The sequence below is a fragment of the Acinonyx jubatus genome, chromosome B3 (assembly GCF_027475565.1).
Source record: "Acinonyx jubatus isolate Ajub_Pintada_27869175 chromosome B3, VMU_Ajub_asm_v1.0, whole genome shotgun sequence".
In the NCBI taxonomy this organism is placed as follows: domain Eukaryota; kingdom Metazoa; phylum Chordata; class Mammalia; order Carnivora; family Felidae; genus Acinonyx; species Acinonyx jubatus.
The window spans coordinates 143034035-143059453 of NC_069386.1; the positions used below are offsets into that span (position 1 = coordinate 143034035).

A 25419-nucleotide genomic window follows, 5' to 3' on the forward strand; every position below is an offset into this window, starting at 1 on the left:
CGGACAGGACCCGCCACCTCCGACCCGCACACCTAGCTCTCCACGTCTCCCCACCACAGGCACAGCCCTCCTCGGCTACCCTGGGTGCGCCTGCCGCCGTCCCTTGGTGCCCTCAGTCCCCTTGGTTCTTTGGTCCCCGGTAGGCATGTCGCGCGCGGTGGAGCCTGAGCGGAGGCTCCTGGCCATCTACACCGGCGGCACTATCGGCATGCGGATCGAGCGCGGCGGTGAGTGGAATGGGGTCGTTCCCGTGCCCAGTGGCCTTTCCCAGGTCGGAGCCCTCCGGGGCCTCTCCCACCCCTCTGCACAGAGCCACGGGGGTCTCCGAGGGCCCACGGCTTCTATCTCACCCCTTTCCGGACAAACAAGACCGTGTGGTGTCACGGCTAGGGCAGTCCAGGCCCTCCCCAGGGATCGTGAGGGGCCGTGACCTGACCCCACCCCTTCCCCCAACGTTGTTCAAGCTTGAGGGCTCCTGGCAACCCTCCCATCACACCTTTCTGGACTGTTCAGGTGCAGGAGATGGCTTTGGGGAGTTGCGCGTTTTGTCTTTGCCCCTTTGACAGGGGCTGCTGCTGGGGGTGGGGGGTGAGGGCCTGGGCCAGGGCGCTGGAGCTCGCGGGTGACCCCGGACAGACCATCAGCTTGGGCCGAGCACCTGCAGGGAGACTGGCCTGGGGAGCCTGGAGGGGTGGGAAGTGGATGGCTGTGCACCAGCATCCGGCATGTTCTGGCGTGGCCAGGAGAGTGGGACACTGCCTGTACCTTCCCCAAAGGCTCTTCCTGGTCCCGTGCCGTGTGGGATGCCCAGCCGAGCCCAGGGGGCCCGGGACACACCCTCAGCCTCATCTTTGAACCTCTCTGCCACTCTCTTGCTGTCTGCGGGTTAACTGTCCCTAAGGGGTCCCGCTTCCCGTGGGCTGGCACTATCTTGACCCCTTCCTCCTGGGCTCCCTGCCAGTGGCCCCTCCCTGCTGCTCCAGTCCTCGTCTGTGCTCACACCTGGGTCAGCCCCTCACCCGGCCCTGCAGTGTCCTCCCCCCCCCCCCCACTTTCCCCCTCTCCCACTGCAGGGGCCTGGCCAGAGCAGACGTCCCATGCCCCCTCCCCCGTCACAACCAACTCTGGGCCCCGCCCCTCCCCCCGCCCCCCAGGACTAACAGAACGTCTCCTTTGTCCTGGTGGGTCCCCCGGCCTCGGCCCATCCCCTCCCCCACCGCTCCTGGTCCCCCCCTTCCCACTGGTGCTTTCTTTGTGGCTCCAACAGCAGCTTTTCCAGCCTCTGTCCCTGTTATTCCATCTGCGACACAGACAGTTCACACATTCCTTGGGGCCCACTCCATGCCGGGCTCTAGGACTCAGGCCTGTGTAGAGCCCTGTCCTGTAGGGGCTCAGGCCCCAGGGACGTGGCCGTCCACCCAGCCCGCCAGTTGCCCCTCCCTGGGCTGCCAGGAGCCAGCCCTCTGCTGCTGTGCCTTCCGCCTCTCTGCCTGGTTAGTTCATGGGTGGACTTCTGAAGCCTGGAGGCCCCCGGTGACACTGGCCGGCTGGGTGCTGCTCTGTCTGGGTCCCTCGGCCGTCACAAGCCTGAGAGGGGCTGACATTAAACCAGCAGCGGCATGTGATTCAAGTCACAGAGGCGGTCTGGGGAGAGGATGTAGGGCCGTGGGCACCTGTACGGCTGGGACCCTGCGTGTGGCTGTGGCCTCCCTTGAGGGCCTGGGGCCTGGACCCAGGTGGGAGAGAGCGGGAGGGGCCGGGAGGTGGAGGCTGGGCCGAGAGAGGGTTGCTGCTCTGGGCGGACCGTCTGGGACCCTGGCCCATCCCGGACGCTGCCCCTCCAGGCTTGGCATGTGGCCGTCTGCGATTCTCTTGAGCTCACACATGGTTCCTGAGGGTCTGGGCTGCACGGACTGGTGGACTCTGACCTCTTTCCCACCTTTCTCTGACCTCTTTGCCCGTCCTCCGAGGCAGCCCTGTGGCTCACTCCCACGGGTGCTGCTTCTCCCGGAGAGGCTGCGAAGTCACATGTTCAGAAGGTGAACTAGAGACCTTGACTCAGGAAAGAGGGTGTGGGGGTCGGCTACAGATGGGGAAGAATCTTCCAGAATCCCTTGGAGCCTGCTCTGGCGCTGGGGCCTCCTGGCCTGGTGAAGGCGAGGTCAGCGGACGCCTTCTTGCGCTCGGAAGGCACCTCAGAAGCACCAGCCTGTCCTGGGGGGCAAGGAAACTGGTCTCCTGAGCTGCGGGGCAGGCGACAGCTGGGGAGCAGGCAGCTGCCGGCCTGGGGCGACTAGTCCGCTGGGGGCCTTGGTGGTGCCTCCCAGCTCCTTGCTGAGGGCTGCTCCTTCCCCAGTCCTCCGACTTCAGGAAGGCTTGGGGGGGGGGGGGCGGTGGCTTAAACCCCAGAGGACGAAAGAGGAAGAGACATGGGGTCTGGTCCCTGCTGTGCCTCTCGTGTCATATACCCCTTGGCCCCCTGAGGCCAGCGACGGTCCTCAGGCCTTTCAGTGTTCAGGGACACACATCTTGTGCTGACTTTTTTGCCTAAAAGTGTGCGTAGATTGAAAAGGTGTCTGGGGACGAGGGCAGCCCCCAGGCCAGGGCACGGGCACGGGCACGATGGGGATGGATGCAGGAGCCAGGCCTGGAGGCTGGAGGCCACACTAGGAGGGCCTTGGGCAGCCCCTGCCCTCTCCGAGCCCAGCAGGGGTCGTTGAACTCGGGACAGTATCAATGATTAACTCGCCTGGCACTGCTGACGGGGCTCCAGCCTCGGGACCGTGGCAGAGGGTGGCGAGGGGAGCAGGCCAGCAACAGCTAGGCTGTTTGGATTGTCACTGTGGAGGGTGTGAACAGTGGCCTGCAGGGCACACGGCTCCGCTTGTCTGAACCCTGCCAGAGCCCGGGACGGCGAGCGGAGGGCAGGGGCCGCTGCAGCCTGGGACACCCCTGGACCCAGCCCTTCTCTGAGTCCAGCAGAGATGTCACAGGTCAAGGGGCATCATGAAAGCAGAGTCAGATGATGGCCTCGGTCCCAAGGCTGAGCAGCATCAGCGGCCCCTCCCACCCAGCTGAGGAAGCCAGAGGCCCCTCCCATCTGGCTGAGGGAGCCAGAGGCCCCTGTGACCTCTGAGTGCCGCCCTGCCCCAGCGTCCCTTGCAGGCACTTGCAGACACGGCATGGGGAGCAGAACTTTGGGGGCAGGTATCTGAACATGCCAGGACAGCCTGGGGTGGGGGTCACAGTTGGTCCTGCAGCCAAGCGTCGCCCGTAAGGGTGGTGTCCACCGTCTCTCGGTCACCGCAACATGGCGTCTGAGCACTCGACCTGGACCTCCTCCCTGAGCGTAGCTTCACACGCTCACGTTTTTCTAGCCGAAGCTGTAGGTGGTTCCCCGGGGACCCGCAGTCCTAGAGGACAAACCGTCCCTTAGACACGAGGGGTTTGGCCGTAGCTGAGAAGCATGGTCTGCTTCTGGTTTTATAGGGGCCTGGTGGGGGGGGGGGGGCCCTTGTGGAGAAAAATAATACAATTTACAAAATTAGAGTTCAGTGTGAGAGCAGACGTTTATGCGGAACGAGTAAGGAAATCATAACAAATGACCGGTTTGAAACAGCCAAGGATGTCACAGAACCCCAAGGCACGATTTTTGTTCATTAACGTCCTGACTTTCCCTCAGCTCTTTCCCCCCCATTCTCTGGGTGCACGTTTTCCCACGCTCTTTTGGTGTCACAGTGCCGTGGCGGGTTTTGCCCAGAGAGAACAGACCAGGAGGGCATCGCCTCTTCTTGGGCCAGCGTTGCATAAGTCCCGGGCGCACATAAGTCCCGGGCAGGAACAGCGGGCTCCCACCCTTCGGGGTCCTCTGGCCCTGCCGCTTCCCACCCCGCTGCAGCAGGATGCCCCCGGCGGTCACTGCCTCACCGTCGGCCAGCAACAGCCTGGCTGTGGGTGGAGGCGACCACCCACATCATGAGCTCGCCCCGTGAAACCCAGACCACGTGGATCCCCACCTCCCCTGCCCCGTCCGTGGATCCCCAGGTTGGCACCACCCCCCACGAGGAGCTGGGGTGGAAAGTGGCTCTGTGAGCGTCCTGGGGCTGCTCCCACACGTGACCAAGCAGGTGGCCCCCTTGTGCTACAGGCAGGCGCCTGACATGGGGCAGCGAGGGTCCGTCCTTGCCGCTTCCTTGGCTGTGATTGAATCGCCGTGGTCTTCACGGCCGGCGCCTTCACGCAGCTCTCTGCCCTGTCCTCACGTGGCTGCCTCCTCCATGTGTCCAGTCTCCCACACTTAGGGCCCACCTGCACAATCCAGTGTGGTGCCCCCGTCTCCAGACCCTTAACTCCATTGCACCTGCAAAGACTGCCTTTCTCGAGGGGAGGGCATGCGCACCTTTGGGGGCTGCCTGTCAGCCTGCCGAGGGTGGGGTCGGCGAGCTTGGCCGCCAGGGCTGGGCGGCCGGGTGGCTGTGAGCCCTCCTCCGTGCCCAGGTTCTGAAGTTCTGTCCTCGATGCTGGTGGGGCTGGTGAGCCTGGACCTGTGTGGAGGCAGGCACGTGTCCTGGTCATGCTTCGGGCATCTTGGGGGTGTGGCCAGGCGGGCAATCGTGCACTGATGTCCCCCTCTGTCTCCTGAGCCCCATCGACGTGGTATTTCCTCAAGCAGCCCCGTAGCAGCTAACCCGCATTGTTTACTCCTGCATGAAATGTGCGTGGAGCCCCTGCTGGGGCCGTGTGCGGGGCGGGGGCTCCCCTGGGGATCCCTCTCCAGCTGCGGAGATGGCACCATGAACATCCAGGAGCACCCATGGGGCCAGTGTGCCTGGCACGTAGAAGGTGGGCACATGGAGGGAGCCTGAGCAAAGCTGAGCGAGCGAGGAGTGCGGTCCTGCTGAGCGTGGAGTGGGCCGGGCTTCTGCCCCACAGATGCTGTGTGACGACAGGGAGGTGCTGCGCCCACTCTCCACCTGTTTGGGGTAACGTGCTAAGCGGCTGTGGGAAGCCGATCTGCCCGAGCGGCCCTCAGATGGCCACGGTGGGGGGGGGGGGGGGGCGGCCCCTGCCGGGAGCTGCAGGGCGGGAGGGAGGGCATCAGTGGGCACAAGGGACAGGAGAGGGCCCAGGGTGCTGGGCCGGAGATTCAGGGCCTGATGCTGAGCTGCTGGCCCTCAGGAAAAGAGCAGATTCACGTTCAGCGGCGGGAAGCTGGCCGCCGGCCTGGTGAGGAGACAGACTCTCACGGTGGCCTCAGGAAGGACTGAGCGGCACGGTGTCCGCGGGTGAGGCGAGTGAGCTTTCTGGCTCCTTAAAGGGAGGAGATGACTCAGAGGCCAAGTCAGAGAGATCACAGCATGGGAATTAAAGCCGTTGCTGGCTGTGAACACCGAGCACGGGGCCCGAGCCCGGGAACGCGGGAAGCCCCTAGAAGCTGAGAACCACCCCCGTGGGAGAGGCAGCAGAGAAGCAGTTGTACACGATGAAACTGAATTCCGCCGACACCCCGAGCGGGCCTGGGCAGACCGTCCCCCGGCACTGCCAGTGAGGTCACAGCCCTGCTGGCACTGGAGGCTTCTCAAGGCCCGAACAGCAGGCTGTTTTAGGCCGCTAAGCGGCAGTGGGGGCTGGACGTGCCCCGTGGGCTGCGGAGGCCGAGAGCAAGGGTGTCGTCCAGGAGTGACCACTCGCCCGGTCTTGAAAGGTCTTCCTTCCTCGTTTCAGCTAAAGGCGTTTCTCGAGGAAGGGGACCCTGTTGTCCTTGTCACTGTGTCCAAGTGTGTGGGAGACGCCCGGAGAAGTTAGCTGACCTGTCCAAGGTCATGGTGCTGGTAGGGAGCACGGAGGGACAAGAGGGAGCCTTTGCCGAGGGGTTGTTTCTAGCAGACACAGCTGTGACCTTTGAGGGTTTTCTAAAACACAACGCCATTTCTGCCCAGTGCCTCAGATGCCTGTTTCTGGCACATGGGACATGTTTCTGGGTTTTGGAGGGGTCACACAGCCTAGTGAGGGAGCAGGGGCCGCTGGGGAAGTGTGTGGGAAGGGCATCGGGGCCTGGACGTCAAGGAGGGCTTCCTGGAGGTGGTGACCTGAGCGGGGGCGAAGCACATACTGGGTTTGAAGGAGGAGGGGCTAAGGACTTCCAGGCAGAGCAGACAGCATGTCTGCCCGCAGGAGTTAGTGTGGTGACCCGGCAAGTGGTGGAGAGAAGCGTGGGTGCGTTGCGCTGCATTGTGATGGAAGGCGGGGGACAGCCTGGGCCCCTGAACCTCAGCTGGGAGCACGGGGTCGCCTGGAGACGGGGTGGGCTGGGGCAGGCCCTGGGTGGAGTGGCCAGAGGGGGGCTGCCCGGCCCCCCGGGAGGAAGCCGTCTCATCCAGACCTGGAACGGCTGCCCAATCTCACCAGGGCCCTGGATTCTGTCCCCACCCCAAACCCCTGACCCCCGCCCTGGCCTGGCCCCCGCCCTGGCCTGGCCCCCAGCGTGTTGGGTAAGTGCCCTGATGAGGAGGGAGGGGCCGGCGGTTACAGGAGCCCGTGGTGGCTGCCGGCCCCTGACCCCACTCCCCCTGCGCTGGGTTCTGCCTGCAGTGCTCGTCCCTGGGAGGGGCCTGGCCGCTGCCTTGAGGACGCTGCCCATGTTCCATGATGAGGACCACGCCCGGGCCCTTGGCCTCCCGGAGGACACCCTGGTGCTGCCGTGAGTGTGGGGCCTTGGGGCCCAGCCGGGGATGACGGCCTGCTGTCGTAGGGGTGGGCCTATCCTGAGACGGGACGGCTCCTGCAGGGTCCGTGGGGCAGGCTGTGGTCACTAGTGCCATGGCTTTAGCACCGACCAGCGGCCCTCTTTCAAGTGAGCCTTGGGGGGGCTGCAGGCCTTGGGCCTAGCCACTCGGGGACCCAAGCCCATCGGGAGAGGCAGGGGCTGGCCCCAGGTAGCCCCCGCCTCCCCCCAGTGCAAAGTTCTCTCTGTTTCTTAGTTCTGGGCCAAGGCTGCCTGGTGCCCTTCATGGCCTCCTGGTCTGGCTTCCCTCCTGCCAGAGATCGTCCTCCCAGGGTCCGCTCCTGGCCCATGGAGGACCAGGCCTGGGCCCCCTCTTAAAGCCGGTTCTGGGAAGGTGACACTGCTGGGGAGCAGCCTGTCCTGGCCCAGCCGTGACCCCTCGTGAGGACCAAGGTCCCTGTTCCTGGGCACTCTGGGTGGAAGGAAGGCTGGGCCCTGTATTCAGGTTGCTGAGAGATTGTGGATATGCAGAACCTACTGAGAAGCCCCTCAGTGCAGGGGGGCGGACGAGGGGGGCTGGCTGGGTGGAGGGGAACAGAGCAGGCCAAGGGAGGAGGGGACAGAGTGGGAGCCCTTGTTCTGCGTCCCGCAGGCCCGCCAGCCCTGACCAGAGGGTCATCTACACGGTACTGGAGTGCCAGCCCCTCTTCGACTCCAGTGACATGACTATCACCGAGTGGGTTCAGATTGCCCAGACCATCCAGGTAGTTGGGGAGTGTGGGCGGGACTAGTGGTGTGGGTGGAGCTGTTACTGGGGGCGGGGAACTGGGAGTGTGGGCGGGGCTGTTTGTGGGCGTGGCTGACTAGGTAGGTGGGGCTGTGTATACTGGGAGGGAGTGTGCGTGGGGCTGTACGTATGGTGGGGCTGGGAGTGTGGGCAGTGTTGCGTGTACTGGGCAGGGCTGAGTGGGTGGGACTGGAACTGTGGGCGGGGCTGTATGTATGGGTGGGGCTGGGTGTGTGGGTGGGGCGGGAGTATGTAGGTTGCAGTGGGAATGTGGGCGGTGCTGTGTGTACTGGGCGGGGCTGGGAGCGAGGGTGGGACTGTACTGGGAGGGGCTGTGAGAGTAGGGTTGAGACTGTGGGCGGGGCTGGGGATGTGTAGGCGTGGCTACACATGTGTATGGGCGGGACTGAAAGTGTGGGCAGGGCTGGGTGTGGACATGACTGGGGTGTGGGCAGGGCTGGGGTTATGGGCGGGGCTCGTGGACCGGGGAGGAGCCAATGCCGCGGAAGCACTCCTCTGAGGTGTGTGGGGATGGAGTCCACCTGCCTGGTCTGAGACCCTGGAACGTCTGGGAATGGCAGCTTCAGGAAAGTGCTGGATCCTTGGGTCACATCTCAGCTGCAAAGCCTTGAGGCACTTTTCCACGTGCAGGCAGAGGATAGGCAGCGAGGGCCATGTCCACTCTCCTGGTGAGGAAATGGTCTGGACAGCAGCCCTAGTGTGTTCCTGTAATTGGTTTGTCTGAGTTAGTATCCTAGGCTGGGAGGCACGATGCTTCCCTGAAGGTTGGCAGGCTGCATGTCTGGCCCACCCTTCTCTGTTCACCCTACCCATGCCCACCCTGGAGTTGGGACTTTAGTGGATTTGGAGCCCGTAAAAAGCTCAGAACCCCGTGCAGGTCTTGTGGTTTACAGCATCACGTGGTGACCCCTTGGACCTGCTGCCAGAGCGCCCCTCCATCAGCTTTCCTCTCCGTTCTGCCCAGTCTCTTCATCACCAGCCCCCGCTCCTGCACAAGCCTGGCCCTGTGGCCTGACTACCTCCCTGGGGGGCCCTGCCACCCCACCCCCACCTCCTCCGGGCCCAATTCTCACCCGTCTCCCTTAAGCCTCAGAGGCTCATCACACAGGCTCCCCTTCCCTGCTGCTGGGGTCTGGCCCCAGTCACACGCTTGCGTTCTTTAGTCCTGCGGGGAGAGCAGCTCCCTGGGCTGCATCCCCTTTCACTGTGAGCAGGACACTGTGTGGTCCTGGGCCTGGTCCTTGCGTCCATGAACGGGGCCACTGGCTGCCAATGGGTGTGTCTGTGGCCATAGTCCGGGGCAGCTACCCTGGCTTGTGGCCAGCACTGTCCTCTGGTTGGGGCCTGACCACTTTGCTGTCCTGGCTGCAGTGTCCGGCCACATGCAGACTCAAAGGGCCTTCAGGGCCTGCCTGTGGCAGTGCCCTGTGTGGCCAGCAGAGGGTGCCCCAGCCCGCCACATGGTTCAGCAACCACGGTTCCAGGGCCAGCCTGGCTTGATCAGGGTCCCTTCAGGAGGGACTGGACCCTCTGGTTCCCAGAACTGTGCCCTTGCGACCATAGCCCGGGCCAGCCACCCTCTTAGGGCCGGCCTTGGCTGCCCTCTAGGTGGTGGCCTGAGGATGTCCTCTCAGAGGTGGCCAGCACGCCTGTATCTGGAAGGACCCTTCCCCACGTTTGCCTGCCAGCGTCCTGCCTTCCTGCCAGGTCCCAGATCACCTGTCAGCTCCCGGCACCGGTTGTGCCTTGTGCCCACTGCTGTGTCCCTGCCTGGCCCTCCTATAGGACCATGGGCTCGCAGGCTCACACACCCCCACAGCCCCCTGCCTGGAGGCAGTGGTCATGCGGCAAGGGACCCTCCTGGAGTACTGTGCTGACACACACAGTAGTCTGGTGTGGTCCTCCAACTCGCCAGTGTTCTTGGGACCCCTGACTGGGCACCGCCTGGGGGAGACGCTGGCCGGAAGTCCAGAGGGGACCTTCTTATCCTAGGAGAATGTCCAGAGACCCCTCCCCCCTAGGCCATGTCTCTCATGCAATTAGAGGTGTCAGGAAAGGAAGCTGTCCTGGGTGTGGGGGAGAGCATGGAAGGGTGAGACTCCAGGTAGAGGCTTGCTTCCCAGAGAGTGTCTTCTGGGCCAAAAGTGACCAGGATCCCACCTGTGCCTCCCTGATTCCCTCCCTCTGCATTTGGGATCGTTTCCTTTTTTTCCCTGAGGGGGTGGGAGACCAGCTAGCTGCCTGTCCCCGGGAGGAGGCCTGTCCCCAGGAGGGGGCCTGTCCCTGGGAGGAGTCCGGCCTAAGCTTGCTGCACCCCCACAGAGACACTATGGGCAGTACCACGGGTTCGTGGTCATCCACGGCACTGACACCATGGCCTTCGCGGCCTCCGTGCTGTCCTTCGTGCTGGAGAACCTGCAGAAAACCGTCATCCTAACTGGTGCCCAGGTAATGTCCCGGGCTGACCGGAGAGCACGAGGGCCTTCCTGAGGCCACCGGGGGAGTTGGCACTGTGGGGAACCCAGGCCGCATCCTGGGCCTCTTGCTTAGTTCTGCAGCTCCCCAAGGCAGCGCCTGTCCTGTCTGTTCTGGCCGGCCAGGCTGGTCAGTGCCCTGGGTCCTGTGGGTGGGTGGGGGGATCCATGGCCTGCTGTCCGCCTCGTCCAGCAGCCCTTTCTTTGTCCCCCCCCTTCATTCTTCCCTCTGGTATTGCGTGAGTCTCAGCCCATCTCCGGCCTCCCCCCAGGTACCCATCCACGCCCTGTGGAATGATGGCCGTGAGAACCTGCTGGGGGCCCTGCTCATGGCTGGCCAGTACGTGATCCCCGAGGTACCCTTCCCTCCCTGGCGTGGGCTGCAGGGGGCGTGGCCTGCGTGGCGCAGGCGGGGGCTGTGGTTGGCACTCAGGTGGGACATGCAGGTGAGCCGTCAGCCAGGGTTTGAAGATGTGTCTTTTGCCTTACAAGTGGCATACACCGTCACCGTGGAAAAACCTGGAAAATAAAGAAAGCAGAAGGGAACAAAGCCACCCATGTCTTACTTCCCAGAGACGCTGCTGTTAACAGCGTGCTGTGTTCTCTTCCGGGTTACGTGTTACACGTGTTCACGTTATGTGTGTTTACGTGTAAGTTTCTGTAAAAGGAGATTGTACACAGTATAGCTGTGGAGCTGGCTTTCCCTGCTCAGCATTCTTTCTCCACATGGCAGCATGGGGAGACCTTACGAGACCCCCTAGCACTGCAGGGGACCCTGTGCCAGGGGGAGGGCGCTTCACCGAAGCACGGTTCACATTGTCTCCCTACTGCTGTGCCTCCCTCCCTCCCCCAGGAGGACAGCCCTAGAGCAGCTGGGGCGGGGGGCAGAACGAGACCCCCCAGCCCCTGAGCTCCGGAGCACGGACACTGTGGTGAGGGGTGGGCCGAGTTCACCAGGGACTCCCTGAGAAGCAGGGATGGGGGCAGAGGGCAGGTGGGAAGTAAGGGGCGGCAGGGCCCTCAAGTGGCCAGCTCCCTGCCTGGCTCTCCCCAGGCCCTGAGGGATGGGCGGCAGGGAGGGCAGCAGCCGCAATCGACATCTGCAACCTGTCCTCAGTGGGTGCTCCACTGATGGCAGGGGGGAGGCCGGAGGGCCCTGGGGCTCCCCAGCGCTGAGCCGCTGCCTCTCGCCTCCCCCACAGGTCTGCCTGTTCTTCCAGAATCAGCTGTTTCGGGGCAACCGAGTGACCAAGGTGGACTCGCGCAGGTTTGCGGCCTTCTGCTCCCCCAACCTGCCCCCTCTGGCCGTTGTGGGCGCTGACGTCATACGTAAGCTGGGCGGCGAGCAGGGCCATCCCGTGAGGGCTCCCGCCCGGGGTTTCATGCCTGGAGCTGGGCGGGAAACCGTGTCTGGGGCCCCAGAGAGTCTCCCTGCTGCCCTGGGCTGCAAAGTCGGGGGCCGCTCAGAGAGGGGGCCTACGTGGGCCACCAAGGGGGGAGCGCCAGTGGGGAGCCCCAGCTCGGAGCCGGGGGCTGAACCAGAGGAGGAGCAGGCTTGGGGGACCTGTGACCCTGAGTCCAGGAGTCTGTGACCCTGATGTGCACCTGGGTCCCCCGGGACGAGGTTCCTGTGCTGTGACCTCGTCCCTGGAACTTCCAGGGGAGTCCTCTGCCTCCTGAGCCTGGCAGGCAGCCCAGCCCCTAGGGAGCCCCTGACCCACTCTCACCTCTCCCTGAGTGTAGAGCTGTCTCTGACCTTGTTCTCAGCAAGGGCGGCTGGCCTCACTCACCCAGAGGGAGTCACCCCCCAGGGCTGCCCTGTCTCCACCCAGGATGTCTGCCCTCCTGCTGTGTCCCCAGGAGTCCTCACTCCGGGTCCATGGTGGGCACAGCACAGTGGGCACAGCTTGGGGGCCTGCCCTGTGTCTCTTCCTGACTGAGCTGGGGGGGGGGGGGGCCTGGGCACCTGTCCCCGCCCCACCAGCTGTGGGGTTCTGTCCTAGAGACCCCGTGGTGGTGGCAGGGGTGCTGTAGGGCCTGGCAGAACCAGCCCTCCTGGGGGGGACTTTGGGGCTTAGAAGCCTGAGAGGCAGGGGACCCAGCACCAGCAGGACCGGGTGGCTCTTCTGGTTAGACTGCCTGACTGCAGGCCCTTGGGAGGGCAGCGCTGCCTCCTCGCCCACATGGGCTCTGCTGGGACCTGAGGGGCGGTTCCAGGAGGCTGGCATGGGGAGAGCCCTGGGGTCTGCTGGTGCAGCGGCCTCCACACCCGCAGGAGGGTGAGCAGATCGAGACCAGGGAAGGAAGTGGACTCTGGATGGCCAGAGCCTTGACTTCCTAGGGACAGGGGCTTCCTGGAATGTTCCAGCACAGGCAGGGCCTCAGGAGCACTGGGCCCAGGCCGGGTAGGGGCTGTAGGGGTGGAAGTCTTTTTGGGAAGGCTGATGATGAAGGCTCGGAGTGGGGAGGGGCTCTGGCTGCTGCTGGGCTGTCTGTGGAGAGCAGATGGTGGGAGTAGGTCCTTCCTGGGATGGGCAGGCTGGTCACGTAACTCTGGAAGCCGCCAGTGCCTCTGGATCCCAACAGGACACACAGAGTGGGGATCCCAGCATGGCGATGGCCACGACCTGGCTGTCCCCCGGGGTTCTCTTCCCAGGCAGCAGGGGGCCACAGGGGAGGAAACCGAGGTGGAGAGGCCCGCAGAGGGAGGTGTTGGCTCAGCCAAGCCCTGACTCCCATTCTGGTGGTCTTACCCTGCACCCTCTCCCCCCGCCCACCCTCCACTTCCCCGAGCCCCCTCCGGGGGTCACGAGACAGAACACGTGAGCAGATGTGAGGTATGTGCGGCACTCCCAGGGCGCCGGGAGCCAGGCGGGGGACCGCTTGCTCACTGAGCGGTCAGGCAGGGCTCCCCGGAGGAGGTGGCACGCATACTGGTGCTGGAAGACAGATCAGCTTCCTGGCCGCGGTGGGTGGCGGTACTCAGCCCCTCCTGCCCCCGTGCTGGCCAGCTGGGGAAGGAAGGCATGGGCACCAGGAGTGGGCCGCCTGCTCTGCAGTCCCGGCTCCCTGCTGGGGACTGAGTCACACTTCATCTGGGGCTCAGGAGGGGGGACTTCCGGGGACGCACCCTGCTGGCAGGCCTGGAGGACTTCACCCGGGACGGCAGGGCTCTGTCTGTGCTGCACCAGGCCCAGGCAGGCCTCAGGGCACAGAGCACGCTGAGGCAGGCCCGGCCTGGAAGCCTGGTGGGCGCAGGGCAGAGGCCACCCCGGCGCCCCAGGCCCATGACCCCGCCAAGATTGTTTCCCGCTGGCCAGGGTGCCCGTGCAGAGCGTGAGAGCCTCTGCCCCCACCTGCCCCGGGCCCGTTCCGGCAGCCGGTGTTGAGAAACACCAGGTTCTGCCCAGGATGTGGCAGGCAGGACTGCTGAGGGGGTGGGGGGGCGGGGGGGCCGATGACGCCTGGGCTGTCAGGGGCTACCCCCCCTCCTGTTGGGGAGCTGGAGGACGACCCCCCAGCCCAGCCTGGACTTTCCCTTGTGTTTTTACTTCCCTCTGTGAGGCCATTACAGGCAGGGCTTGGGGGTCAAGAGGGGCATGTGATGGTGACCCTGCCACCAGCTGCGGGGACAGCAGAGCCCAGGGCCCTCCTGTGCAGGGGGACTGTCAGAGGTCTGCGTGGCGAGGTGGCACTGTCACAGTGCCCCTCATGCTACGTGGATACCACCCCACCCTCCTCCCTCGGCTCCGCTGGGGGAAGAAGGACTTGGGCCCCGCGGGCTCTTGCGGGCCTGGTCCAGCCGTGCAGGGAGGGGGCGTGGGCTCTCTTTGTCTCCGTAAAGCCCCCTTTGCAGCCATAACTCCTGGGTGGTGGCGGCGCTGCTACCCCCCACCAGCTTATCTGCTCGTCCAGCTGGGGCGCTCGGCCCTAAATTAAAGGGCGTCTCTCACTGCTGATTGATGCCGTGGGCCCCCTCCGGCTGCCCATCCCCCCACACCCCCTTTGACGCATCGGGAGAGGGCAGCATGTGTCCGGAATGTTCCCTGGTTTATTATCACACATGAATTGGTCTGGTGGAAACAGCAGCAGGCGTGCAGGCTTACACCCCCACGCGGGCGGGGGCGTAGGGAGGAGCCCTGGGCCAGGGTCCTGGGTGCACCCCTCCCGCCATTCTTGTCCTGGCTCCGCACCTGACTGGATGAGCAGCCTCAGTGGCCCTTGCCCACTCTGGGCCTCGGTTTCCCTGTGCTGGACTCGGGGGTCTCCGTGATGCCTGCTACCTCAGAGAGGCTGTAATCACAGTCCGTGCCAGTGGGCATCAACGCCTCCGCCCAGATCGCGCTGTCTTGTGCCGAGGACTGGAGAGAACGGGGTCCTGTGCTGGGTGTGGGGCTCCTGAGGGCTCAAAGGCTGGGCCTGCCGCCCAGCCTCTCCCTTTACCGCCCCCCCCCCCCGGGTTTGGGAGGCATCTGCCAGCTTGGTCCTGGCAGAGCAGTGACTTCGGACCGGCAGGGAGACGGGCCTTCTGGGCAGCTCCTCTGTGTGGTGGGTGAAAGGGGCACGGACCCCGAATATCTGCCCCCCACTTTCCACAGGGCCTGGGGCGTTGGGCCTCAGATGGAGGCTTTCTGTCCCCAAAGGTGGGGGGCCCAGAAGACTCGTTCACTGGTTCACTCATTCCTTCCTCCCTTGACTCGCTGAGCTGTGGGCGAGGTGGGTGCCCAGCAAGGCACAGGTGAGGCTGGCTGGTCAGAGGACCGGCCCGACTCCTCCTGGCGTCCAGGACAACAAGCCGTTTCTGATTTGTCAGCTCTGTCATGTCTGTTGTGCTTCCTGGGCTTTGCGCACGCCGTTCCCGCTGCCTGGAACGCCTCTCCTCCACCTTCCCTGCCAGACTCAGGCAGCCTCTGTTCCCGGGGGGGTGGGGGTGGGGGTCCTCCTTTGTGCCCCGACTCCGAGCCACTGCAGAGCTGGCACAGGCTGGGGCTGCACCCGACCTAAGAGTGAGCTGAGGGCCGGCAGGAGTTGCCTCGGGAGGGGGGGGCAGGGCAGGGCAGGGCAGGGTGGTGGCGAGAGGGCCGGGGCTCTGGAGACACCCAGAGCGAGGCCGGGCAACACGGAGGGCCTGAGGGGCTGAACGCACCGTGGGCGTTGCTGGGGCCGAGTGCGTGCGGGGATGTCGGCTGTCCGGTGGCCCAGCGGTGCCACACGTGTACCTCTGCCCTCACAGTCAACCGGGAGCTGGTGCGGAAGGTCCGAGGGAAGGAGCGGCTGGTGGTGCACAGCAGCGTGGAGCGTGACGTGGGGCTGCTGCGTCTCTACCCCGGGATCCCCGCTGCCCTGGTAGGGACCCGCCCAGCCCTGCACGCCCTCCGCACTCCCCCGCATCCTGTGTCCTGCCCCGCCCCTTCCCGTCCCCCACCCCGCCGCGGGCCCGGGCACGCAGGCCCCTTGGCGTGCTGAAGCTGCACGTGTCCCCGAGACCTGCACCCCTCCCTTGCCTCTTCCGCTGGGGCTTTGGGGCCCGGTCTTCCCTCATTTGCAACGCGGGCTTGACCGCGTGGATGCCTGTGGACTCATGGCCCGGGTTCCTGCAGGGCCACGGGGGGCGTGGCCCTAAGACTGCTCCTTCTGTGGCGGCTCTGCCCCGTCCTCCGTGTGCTCCCTGCTCATGACCCCTCGGCCACCAGCTGCCACTGGGGTAGACACGGCGCCTGACTGCGGCCTGCCTTGTGAATTGGGCTCAGACGCCACGTGGCCCATCCCATAGAGACTGTCTGAGCTGAAGGTACCTCTGGGCATCGCAGGGCCACGAGCCGGGGTGTGGGTGCTGGGCTCAGTGCTGTGACCAGCCAGCACCGTGGGCAGATGCGGCTTCGCGGGTATGTTCCTGCACACAGGGTGGCCTGGTGGGTGCTAGTGCCCTGGGCTCTGGGTCGCTCACAGTCTGTGAACCGGTACCTGACCCCCTCAAAGGCACTGGGGACAGACGGGTTGGTCTTCCCACCATGTGTCCCCCGTGCTGGTCCCGGGCCTGGCCTAGGACAGCGTCCCACAGTACGTGGGACGTGTACTCAGTGCAGTGAAAGATCCGGTAGGAAAGGTGGGGGGGGGGGCTTGTAGCTCAGGTGGCCTCCCCGAGACTGGACCAGAGATGGTGCTGGAAGCTCTTGCGGGGAGCCAGGGTGTGCAGGCCACGCGCACCAGGACCCCTGTCCTACAACCAGAAGCGGGGCCCGGCCCCGTGTATGTGCCCCCCGCCATCCTGCCACCGCTGTGCTCTGTGTCACCCGTAGCCCGAGGGTCCGCGAGGGTCCTTTCTCCCCAGGCCCCTCTGAAGGGCAGAGACCCTCAGAGTAGGAGGCAGTTCGAGGCCCTGGGGCTGGGCCTCGTGGCCTCCCTGGGCTGGAGCCTGCTCCTCCAACGGTTGGTCTCGAAAATGAGGGCTGTCCCAGGAGCTGACACTGGCGGTCGGGCTGGACGGGCGGGGAGTGCGGAGGGGTGGGGGGTGGGGGCCCACGTGAGGGACTGTCACCAGGGGACAGGTGCAGGCCTGGGTGGGTCTCACATTTGTAGTATCTGTGTGTCACTGTCCGAGGCTGCCAGGTTGAATGGGGCTGAGCCACACAGGACCCTTCAGGGAGAATCGTGCTGGGCCTCTGAAATTCCTAGCTGGGGGAATGAAGGGCCATGGAGCTGGCTCCCCAGCCCTGCCCCCACCCCACAAAGCTGGGCGAGGCTTGTGCAGGGGAAAGGGCCCCGGGGGCTTTGCTTGCTGGGGGCAGCTGGGCCTTTGGGGCGGGGCCTGCTTCCTGCGGTGCGTCTCGGGGCGTCGCCTCCCCATCCCCGGTGTCTACCAGGGACAGGGTGCAGTCACCTCTGACCCTGGAGAAGCAGAGGGAGCTGGACTCAGCCTTTCTGATGAGGGGTCAGGGCTCTGACGGGGGACACAGCCAGAGGGGGTGGATGCTTGCACAGAAGTACTGTCCCCAGGCCAGTGGCTCAGCCCTTGTGTTCCCACCTGCATGGCAGATTCAGACACGGATATGGTCGTCTGGGCCACACTTACCAGCGCCCAGCACGGGGCACTGCTGAGCTGGGGAACCTGTGTTCCTGCAGCCAGGCCTTCAGGGGGACCGTCCATGTGTGAGGTGGACCCCAGTTCCCGCCCGCCGTCTTCTGAGTGGAGCCTGGCGGCCAAGCAGGAAGTGCGGGGGGCTCGTTGGGGGCCCTGCATGTATGTTTAGCTGCAGGGCACAGGCTTGCTGGGAGCAGCCCCTGCTATGTTTCAGGTATAAGGGGTTGGATAGAGGGTTGGCGAGGCTGGGGGCGCGCTGGAGGGGGCGTTCGGATTGTCGCCACACCACCCGCAGCCTTAAACACTTACGGGGGACAAGGCCTTTCCTTGGGAGGGCGTGGTGGGGAGCAGACCCTCATGGCTCTCCATGTGGCCTGCTCAGAGCCCGGACGTCCCTGCCATAGCCGAAGGTGCAGGACAAGCCAGTGGGCTCCTGTTGCCAAGGAGCAAGAGGCCAAGGCCGTCCCTGTCCCTTCCCGGCCCCGCAGGTTCGGGCCTTCCTGCAGCCCCCCCTGAGGGGCGTCGTCATGGAGACGTTCGGCTGCGGGAACGGGCCCACCAAGCCGGACCTGCTGTGGGAGTTCCGGGCCGCCACCGAGCGAGGGCTCCTCATCGTCAACTGCACACACTGCCTTCAGGGCACCGTGACCTCTGGCTACGCAGCCGGCATGGTGGGGGCGGGGATGGAGGGCTGGAGGGGGAGGGGATGGGCCCGAGGGCACAGGGCGAGTGGCACCCCCCTTCCTGCTCGTGCCCCCTTCCCCGCAGGCCGTGGCGGGAGCTGGCATCGTCTCGGGCTTTGACATGACGTCGGAAGCTGCCATGGCCAAGCTGTCCTACGTGCTGGGCCAGCCGGGGCTGAGCCTGGACAGCAGGAAACAGGTGTACCCTCGGCTTTGGGCACAGTTCCCCCCTGGGCTGGGGGGCATGGGGACCCGTGTCAGGGCTGCTGAGGGCCCAGCCCAGTGGGTTGTGTGCCTGGGTCGGGAGGGGGCAGGGATGCGGGGCCTCCCCGTGGCGGGGAAACACCAGCTCTGAGGCCTGGGCTCCCTCCACCCCTTGCCAACCCCAAGCCCAGACAACGTGTTCTTCCACTCTCTCGGGGAGCCTCGGTCTGGCCAAGGCTCCTCAAACCGCTCCCAGGACATCCCCTCGTCCCCCACCCTTCCCAGGGGGACCTCAGACACAGCCAGCCTGGGTGGTGACCACGGTGCAGGGGGTGGGGGATGGGGTCCTTGGGAGACCCTGAGCTAATGGAATGGAGGCTGGGGTCGGCCCGTGGGGACCTGGCGGGGGTCGAGCTCAGGCCTAAGGGATACAGCCTGGACTGAGGAGTTGTAGGCCCAGGATAGCCCTCGCCGCGTGCCCCAGGGATGCCTGGGCCAGTGGTCTGCCTGCCACAGGGCATTCCTGGCTCTCTGTGTTCTCCTCCTCCAGCTGCTGGCCAGGGACCTCCGGGGGGAGGTGACACTGCCCGCGGGGGACGAGCACCAGCCCTCACTGACTTGTAGCACGCTGGGCCGGGGGGTCGCCCAGCTCCTCAGTCTGAGCCAGGTATTGGCCAGTGTGTGTGTGTGGGGTGTGACATGGGGGCCTGAGCTTCGGGTCGCCTCTGGACATGCCAGGCACCAGCCGTGGCCCCCATCATGCCAGCACATGAGCAGAAAACCACCAGGCATGGTGTGGTTTGGGACCCAGGTGGAGGGCTGGGGTCCGCAGTGGGGAGGATTTGCGAGGATTCAGGCAAGGAGCTGCCCGTGGGAAGGGGCCGGGATGGTTTAGCGGAGTCTTGGTGACATGTGGATGGTGGGCAAAACGTGGCCCCATCACCCAGTGGGGCCAAGCTCGGCTGGACTGGCCGGGCCTGCTGACGGCCCGCGCTGGCCCCGGGTGCAGGGCTGCCTGAGAAGCGGCAGGCCTGAGTCAAGGCGGGCGCGCTGTCCTGGGTGCTGGACGGAGGGGGCGCCTGCTGCGGGGTTGGCTGGGCTCTGAGCACCGGGGCCCAGGCCCCACAGCCGCACCTGTCGGGTACAGCACCTTGAAGCTCCTCTTCACCTTCCCAGCCCGGGGGCCTGGACCTGGAAGGGGCAGGGGAGCTGAGCTCATACTTCCGGGTCTAGAGTTTGGGGTTCAGGCCGGGTCAGACCCACAGGGGTGCTGGGGGCCTCCTGGTGCCCCATCTCACACCCTGCTCTGCCCGAGATGTCCAGGCCTGGCATGGGAGCTCACGGACAGCAGCACTGCAACCCGGGGTCACCCCGCGTGTGACAGTTTCCCTTCTCAGAGTGGGGGTGGGTGGGTCTGTGATGGACAGCTCTGGCCGTGCTGACTGCCACTTGCCCAGGGCAGGCAGTGGTCAGAGGCCGGGATGTGTGTGGCCTGTCACCAGGGCGGCTGTGTCGGGCTTAATAGCTCGAGAGATACGGTCGCTTTGTGGTTGGGCCCTGCCGAGGGTGCTGGGCTGGGTGTGAGGCTGCCTGCGGGGTCTCTGCTGGGCTTCCTGGCCCTCTGGCATCCTGGGGAGCCCCTAGATGCCCCACAGCATTCCCGGTGCTGGGGGCAGGCAGCCTGAAGGAGCTCTGCCCACGTGTGGAGTAGAGCCTTCCTTTCCAGGGAGAGGCGAGGTCCCAGGGTGCCTCTGTCCTCTACCCAGGAGGCCGATGCAGTGCGGGAAGCTCTGACGCCTGGCCTGGCCTGTGCTGCGGCCCATGCGGGCGACCTGGACGTGCTGCAGGCACTTGTGGAGCTGGTGAGGCCCCCCACCGCCTCAGGGACCAGCCCCACCACGCCGGGCCCCGGGGGACGCAGGGCCGCCTTTCCCTGGGGCCCTGCTCTGCCGCGCTGGGCAGCCAGCCGGTGGGACCTTACCGCCGCTACAGGGCGTGCCAGTGGCCGTGCCGGGCCCCACTCCCGGGGTGCACCCCGACCCTCCCGTCCCCTCCCCGCCCCTGCCCAGCGCCCCCTCAGTGGGTGACGTGCCCTTGCCTCACCCAGGGCAGTGACCTGAGCCAAGAGAACTTTAACGGTCAGACCCCTCTGCACGCAGCTGCCCGGGGAGGCCACCCCGAGGTGGTCACCATGCTGCTGCAGAGAGGGGTGGGTGTGAGCGCCCGGGATGAGGATGGACTGAGCCCGCTGCTGCTGGCGGTGAAGGGCAGGTACCTGGGCCATGTGGGGCGGACCTGGGCACAGCTGGCTTAGACAAGGCTGCCCTGTTGCCTGTGGTGACACAGCTTCCCGGGCAGAGCTGAGGACACCTGCTTCCTGGAGCCTCGCTGCCCCCTCCCTACACCCCCCCCCCCCCCCGCCCGCCCAAGCCTGGCAGGTACTAGCAGGGACCATGCTTGGGCCCAGACAGGGAGGACTGAATGGGCAGGGTGGTCAGGGAGGGCTTCCTGGAGGAGGTGACCTCTAAGCTCAGCCAGGCAGGCGCAGCAAGACCCTGGTGCAGAGTTTCTAGGAAAGAAAAATCCTCACGGACAAAGCTCAAGGGGTTGAATGCGTATTTGCCGTCATCCACACACACCTGTGGGCCTGGAGGGTGGGAAAGGGGAGAAGCCGCCGGCCCAGCACGTGCATGTCGTAGACATAAAGCGGGCTACTTAGTGCCAGATGTTAGGCTGGGATGGGCACAGGTGCCCTCGGGGGACAGGCTCAGCCAGCAAGGTAGGGAAGATGTCCCCCAGGCTGGCCCCACCCAACAACTCTGATTTTTTGAAGGGAGGGGTCCTGGCCTGGCTGTGTGTGTGTGTGTCTGGGGGCAGGGGTCACAGCCCTCATTTTTCATCTTTTGTTGTTTTATCTGGTGTCTGTAACAGTCCCCAGACCCCCCAGCCCAGACCCCTAGCTTCTCCTGGAGGATTTCTCCCTACGGGCACTTGGCCGGCCAGATCCTGGGTTATTTTGTGGTGTGTGTGGGGAGTGCTGGTGAGCCTCCTGGAGAGAGGCTGAGGGTGTGTGGGCCTGGGGTCGCCACACTGTCCAGGTCAAGTCCTGCGTGCCCCAGCTGTGTGAGCCCTGGGGTGGGCATGTGACCCTCGGTGAGGGGAATGATGGGTAGGTAGCACCCTCTTTACCAGACTCTTGTGAGCATGAGGCACGGGGGGTTCCCAGGATGGGGGTGAGGGGCCAGGGCGATCCGGCTGGGTGTGGGTGGATGGTGATGAGCTCACTGTCCCTGCCCCGCCCCCCGCCCCTGGCACAACAGCCCCCCCAAACCGGTCTCCCGGCCTCACTTTCCTGGCCTTGCTCCCAGACCTGTTGTGCTCTAGAGGGCTCTTCAGGGTGGGGAGGGCAAGGCCTGGGGGGCCCCACCCTCCTCCCCAGGCTTCCTAAAAGTGGGGTGACCATGCCATTTATAGGACACAGACACTGTGGGGCAAGGGGCCTGGTCAGCACTTCTGCTGTGAGAGCCAGCCTCCACTCGCCCTGTTCCTTTGCCTTGCCCGCCCGTGGCCCCAGCCCCCCCCCCACGCCCCCGCCCTGGCCCTGCCCCACCTCTCACCCCCATGTCCCACGCACAACCAGTGGCTGTCTCCAGGCTTGGCCCAGGCCGGTCGGCCTTGGGGAGCCCACAGACATTGGGGCCCTGCTCTGGGTCCCTACTGTTCATATTTACCCCCTAGTGTCTCACTGACACCCTACCTCCAAGGGCAGAGTGCAGGCCCGATTGACTCAGTTTCCCCAGGCGCAACCCTGGCTGGGACGGGTGCGTGTAGCGGGGCCCGGCTGTCCCCAGGTATTCACAGGGGTGCGTTGGGCCCTTAGGACAGGCTGAGGGAGACCATGGCAGGGGCCTCATGATGCAAGGGGAGGAGCTGCTCAGTCAGGGCCGACGGACCCTCCAACATGGGGTGAGATGGGGGGGGACTCAGACCTGGCCCCACCCCGCAGACCCTCGATGTCCTGGGAAGGTACCTGGATGAGTGGCAGGGCATTGCATTGGCCCGGGGCCGGGGCCAGGGTCGGGGTCGGGGTCAGGGGGCGGTGGCCCTGGCTGGGGCTGGGGGCAGTGGCCCTGGTTGGGGGCCCAGGCTGGGGGTGGGTGAGGCACTGCCGTGCTTGAGCAGAGGCTGCCTGGGCGGGTGGGTGGTCAGCACACTCTTTCTCGTGGCAGGCATCAGGATATCATTGGGCTACTGCGGGCAGCTGGGGCCTGCCTGTCCCCCCAGGAGCTAGAGGACGCAGGGACCGAGCTGTGCAGGTGAGGGCTGCGAGGATGCAGGGAGGGCTGGTAGGCCAGGTGGGGGGCTTCCGAAGAGGAGACCCACCCTGAGGGTTGGGGGGTTGATCCCCCTTTGGGCTGGGTGACAGGTCTCATGAGTCTCCGTTCCCCCCCCCACCCCCACCGTGGATGGGCTCCAGTGCGGGCCCACAGTGGTGGGACCCAGTCCCTGTCACTGGTAAACTAACCACGGGGTTGGTGGCTGTCCAGCCCAGGCACACTGCAGCCAGTCGCTAACATGGCTCTGACCTCACAGGTGCCCCGAGTGACACCAAGGCAGGCCTGGGGATACTGGGGCACAGGGGAGCGGGGGCCCCGGAGGTCTCCGGGGAGGGTGTTGGTGGTGGGTGGGGTGCAGGCCAGGCCCAGGGCTGCCGAGCTCAGCTCCTTCCTGCGTCCGCGGGCACCCCCTCCCAGCGGTGCTGCTGTCACAGCCTCACCGGCGCTGGGTCACTCGGTGCCACCTGTCAGCTCCCCAGGCTGGGTCTGAGAGCCCAGGTGGGGAGTGGAGAGAGACAGGCAGAGGGCAGGACAGGCTTGTCCAGGAGGCCAGGCCGGGGCACTGGTGGTAGCCAGGTTTGGGGGTGTCGGAGGCAGCCTAGGTCCACAGCCCTGAATGTCGGAGACCCCGAGCCTGGGGAGTGGGTGGTGACAGTGGGGTCTCTGGCTGAACGGCCGGGAGTGAGGCGTGGGTGAGCTCTCTGCTCACAAGAAGGCCCCGAGGCTCTGGCTCTCTCGTCCCCACCAGCCAGCGCCTCCCCCACCCCCTCCACCCTGGGGGCCCCAGTCCTAGATGTGGGGTGGGGTGGACAGGCCCTTCTGGGTCTGAACCCGGCCTCAGGCTCTCCTGCTCTGATCTTGCGTCCCCGGGGGCGGGGGGGGGGGGGCAACCCAGGCCCTGCCCTCCTCAGGTGACAGGGACAAGGTGAACTCTCATATGGGATGGGTCTGTTAGGACCTAGCAAGGGAGGGGCCCGCTCACAACCGCTGGCCGTGGCCCTGCAGGGACTTCTGGGGTGACTTGGTTCAGGGTTGCACGGCCAGGTGGGCCTTGATGTCTCCATTGACAAGTGGCGAAACCGAGCGTCCCGGACCTGGCGGTGGGCTTGTCCAGCCTGAGCTGCTTGGCCGTGTTTGAGGGCCCTTCCGAGAGACAAGCCTGTGGGAGGCTGGCGACAGGTCCGGGAGGGCCTGGTGCTGCCACCCAGCGTGATTCACCCCAAAAATAGCTCCGCGCCGCTGTGGAGGCTGCTGCTGCTGTCTCCCGACTAGGGGGGCGTCACTGAGGCCCCTTGGGGGGATAGGCCTCCCCCTGCAGCACCCCCTGCCCCGGGCCAGCACACCTGGCGTTCGGTCCCTTTCCGGCTCGGCCCCCGGGTGGGGAGTGGGCTCCCCTGAGGGGGGGCGGGAGGGTGAGGATGGAGGGGAGGACCCCGGCGAGGGCCCCTCCTTCTTCTTCAGAGCAGGTGGGCCCAGGTCCCTCTCCCAGTGGGCACCTGCTCCGCCACGCAGGTCCAGGCCACCCGAGGGTCTCCCGCGTGTCTCCCTGCACCACTGGGCTTGCGCAGACTTCCTCCTGCCTCTGCGGACCCCGCCCAGGGAGAGCGGTGTTGTGAAACATGAAACTGGCATGCACGTGGGGCATGTGTGCACGCGCATGCACACTTGTGTGAGTGTGCGCCTGCGTGCGCCCTCCACCTGAGCCACAGTCACCCCCTCTGGGTGAAACCAGACCGCAGGCCCCTGGCCGGCCCCCAGGGAGCCCCGCACCGCTGCCCTCCTGCCCTGGCCGCTGGGTCAGCTGTTTGGGGACTGGCTTTGTAAAGGCGCCTGGGGTCCTGACGGCACCCCTCCTCTGCTCCCTCTTCCAGGCTGGCTTCCAGGGCGGACCTCGAAGGCCTGCAGTCATGGTGGCAGGCGGGGGCTGACCTGGCTTGCCCAGGCTATGACGGGCGCAGTGCCCTGCTTGTTGTGAGTGCCACCAGTGCCCCACCGCCCTCTCCTAGGCCACCTCCTCCAGGAAGACTTCCTGACCGTTCCCCTGGCTCCCCCTCTTCCCCCCACCCGATGTCCAGACTCCTGCTCTCCTGGTCCCTGGCCCCGGAGCTGTGGGGACAAGGAGTCACGGGCGTGGGTGGGAAGAGCCAGGGAAGACATCCAGGTGGGTGGTCAGGGGCCAGGCTGCTGGTCAGTGTCCCTGAGGCAGCCCCGCCCCCACGTGCACCCTCCTGTAGGCAGAAGCAGCTGGAAACCTGGAAGTGGTGACCTTTCTGCAGAACCTCCAGGGTGGGGCTGCTGTCCAGGCCCCAGGCCCAGTAAGTTCCCTCTGCCCCACACAGGACTGAAGGCTCCCCCGCTGGACTGTGGCCCCCTGTGTCTGAGGGCCAGTCCTGGGGACCGAGCCAGAGGAAGCTGAGGTGGGTCAAAGTCACTTAGGCCTGTGGAGCTGTTTCTGTAGGTGGGGCACACACTGTGTAGGTGGAGCCAAAAAAGCGCTGAAGGGCGCAATCCGGGAGGGCTTCCCGTAGGAAGGGTCAACCTCACACCTCCTGTATTCTGTCTTGTCAGGCCACTCTGTGACGCGCCCTACCAGAGCACCGGAGGGCCCCGGCCATGGCCAAGAGGTTCCTGGAGCCTGGAGGGGACCTCAGACCCCTCTACTGCGTGTCCTGCCCACCCTGCCCCACCCCACTGGGCGGGGGGCTCCCACCTGCCTCCTACCTCACACCCCATCCCCCCACTCCGTCATCTGGCCCTCCAGAAGACTCTCAAGTCTGGCTGGGTTTGCTCAGGTCCTTGGGTCCCTCCCTGGGAAAGGACTTGTCCGTCTGCCCTGCCCCCACACACCGCCTGTGCCCAGGGAAGAGATCTCAAGAGACCTCCGGTTTTCAGGCAGTGCTGCCTGGTGTCTAACCTGAAGCTGCCTTGCTGCGGAACAAGCCATTCCTTCCTGTTGTGGCCTGCTGGAGGGATGCCACCCCACGACTCTGTGACATACCCCCACTGCTGGGACTCTCCCCGCTCTGTTTCGCGCACAGCCTAAAGGTCTCGGTCGGGCAGAGCGGCAATAAAGTCTCTCTGGGGACCTCCCTCGGTCCCCAGACCCCA

At 65.6% G+C, this 25419-nt stretch overlaps 1 protein-coding gene across 7 annotated transcripts; it reads left to right on the forward strand.

The window, feature by feature from the left end:
* ASPG (asparaginase) lies at positions 1-25419 on the forward strand. Of its 7 annotated transcripts, XM_027066740.2 has the most exons (17): positions 3-227; positions 6592-6700; positions 7377-7488; positions 9855-9980; positions 10279-10362; positions 11209-11335; positions 15240-15352; positions 17576-17758; positions 17856-17969; positions 18525-18641; positions 19741-19836; positions 20082-20245; positions 22204-22290; positions 24183-24282; positions 24546-24626; positions 24880-24935; positions 25204-25419. In XM_027066740.2, exons 1-16 carry the CDS (start codon positions 146-148, stop codon positions 24889-24891), a joined length of 1707 nt encoding a protein of 568 aa, XP_026922541.1. In that variant the 5' UTR covers positions 3-145; the 3' UTR covers positions 24892-24935; positions 25204-25419. The 7 variants fall into 7 exon arrangements, 5 of the variants coding, with proteins under 5 accessions (XP_053080997.1, XP_026922541.1, XP_026922539.1 ...); XR_008299753.1 differs by lacking the exon at positions 20082-20245 and having other exon boundaries at positions 1-227; XM_053225022.1 differs by having other exon boundaries at positions 1-227; positions 24546-24635; positions 24902-25419.

Coding starts and splice junctions, on each gene's coding strand:
- ASPG (XM_053225022.1), top strand. CDS start 146: ATGTCGCGCGCGGTGGAGCCTGAGCGGAGGCTCCTGGCCATCTACACC. Junction 9,981..10,278: donor TCATCCTAACTGGTGCCCAG/GTAATGTCCCGG, acceptor GCCTCCCCCCAG/GTACCCATCCACGCCCTGTG. Junction 15,353..17,575: donor CCGGGATCCCCGCTGCCCTG/GTAGGGACCCGC, acceptor CCGGCCCCGCAG/GTTCGGGCCTTCCTGCAGCC.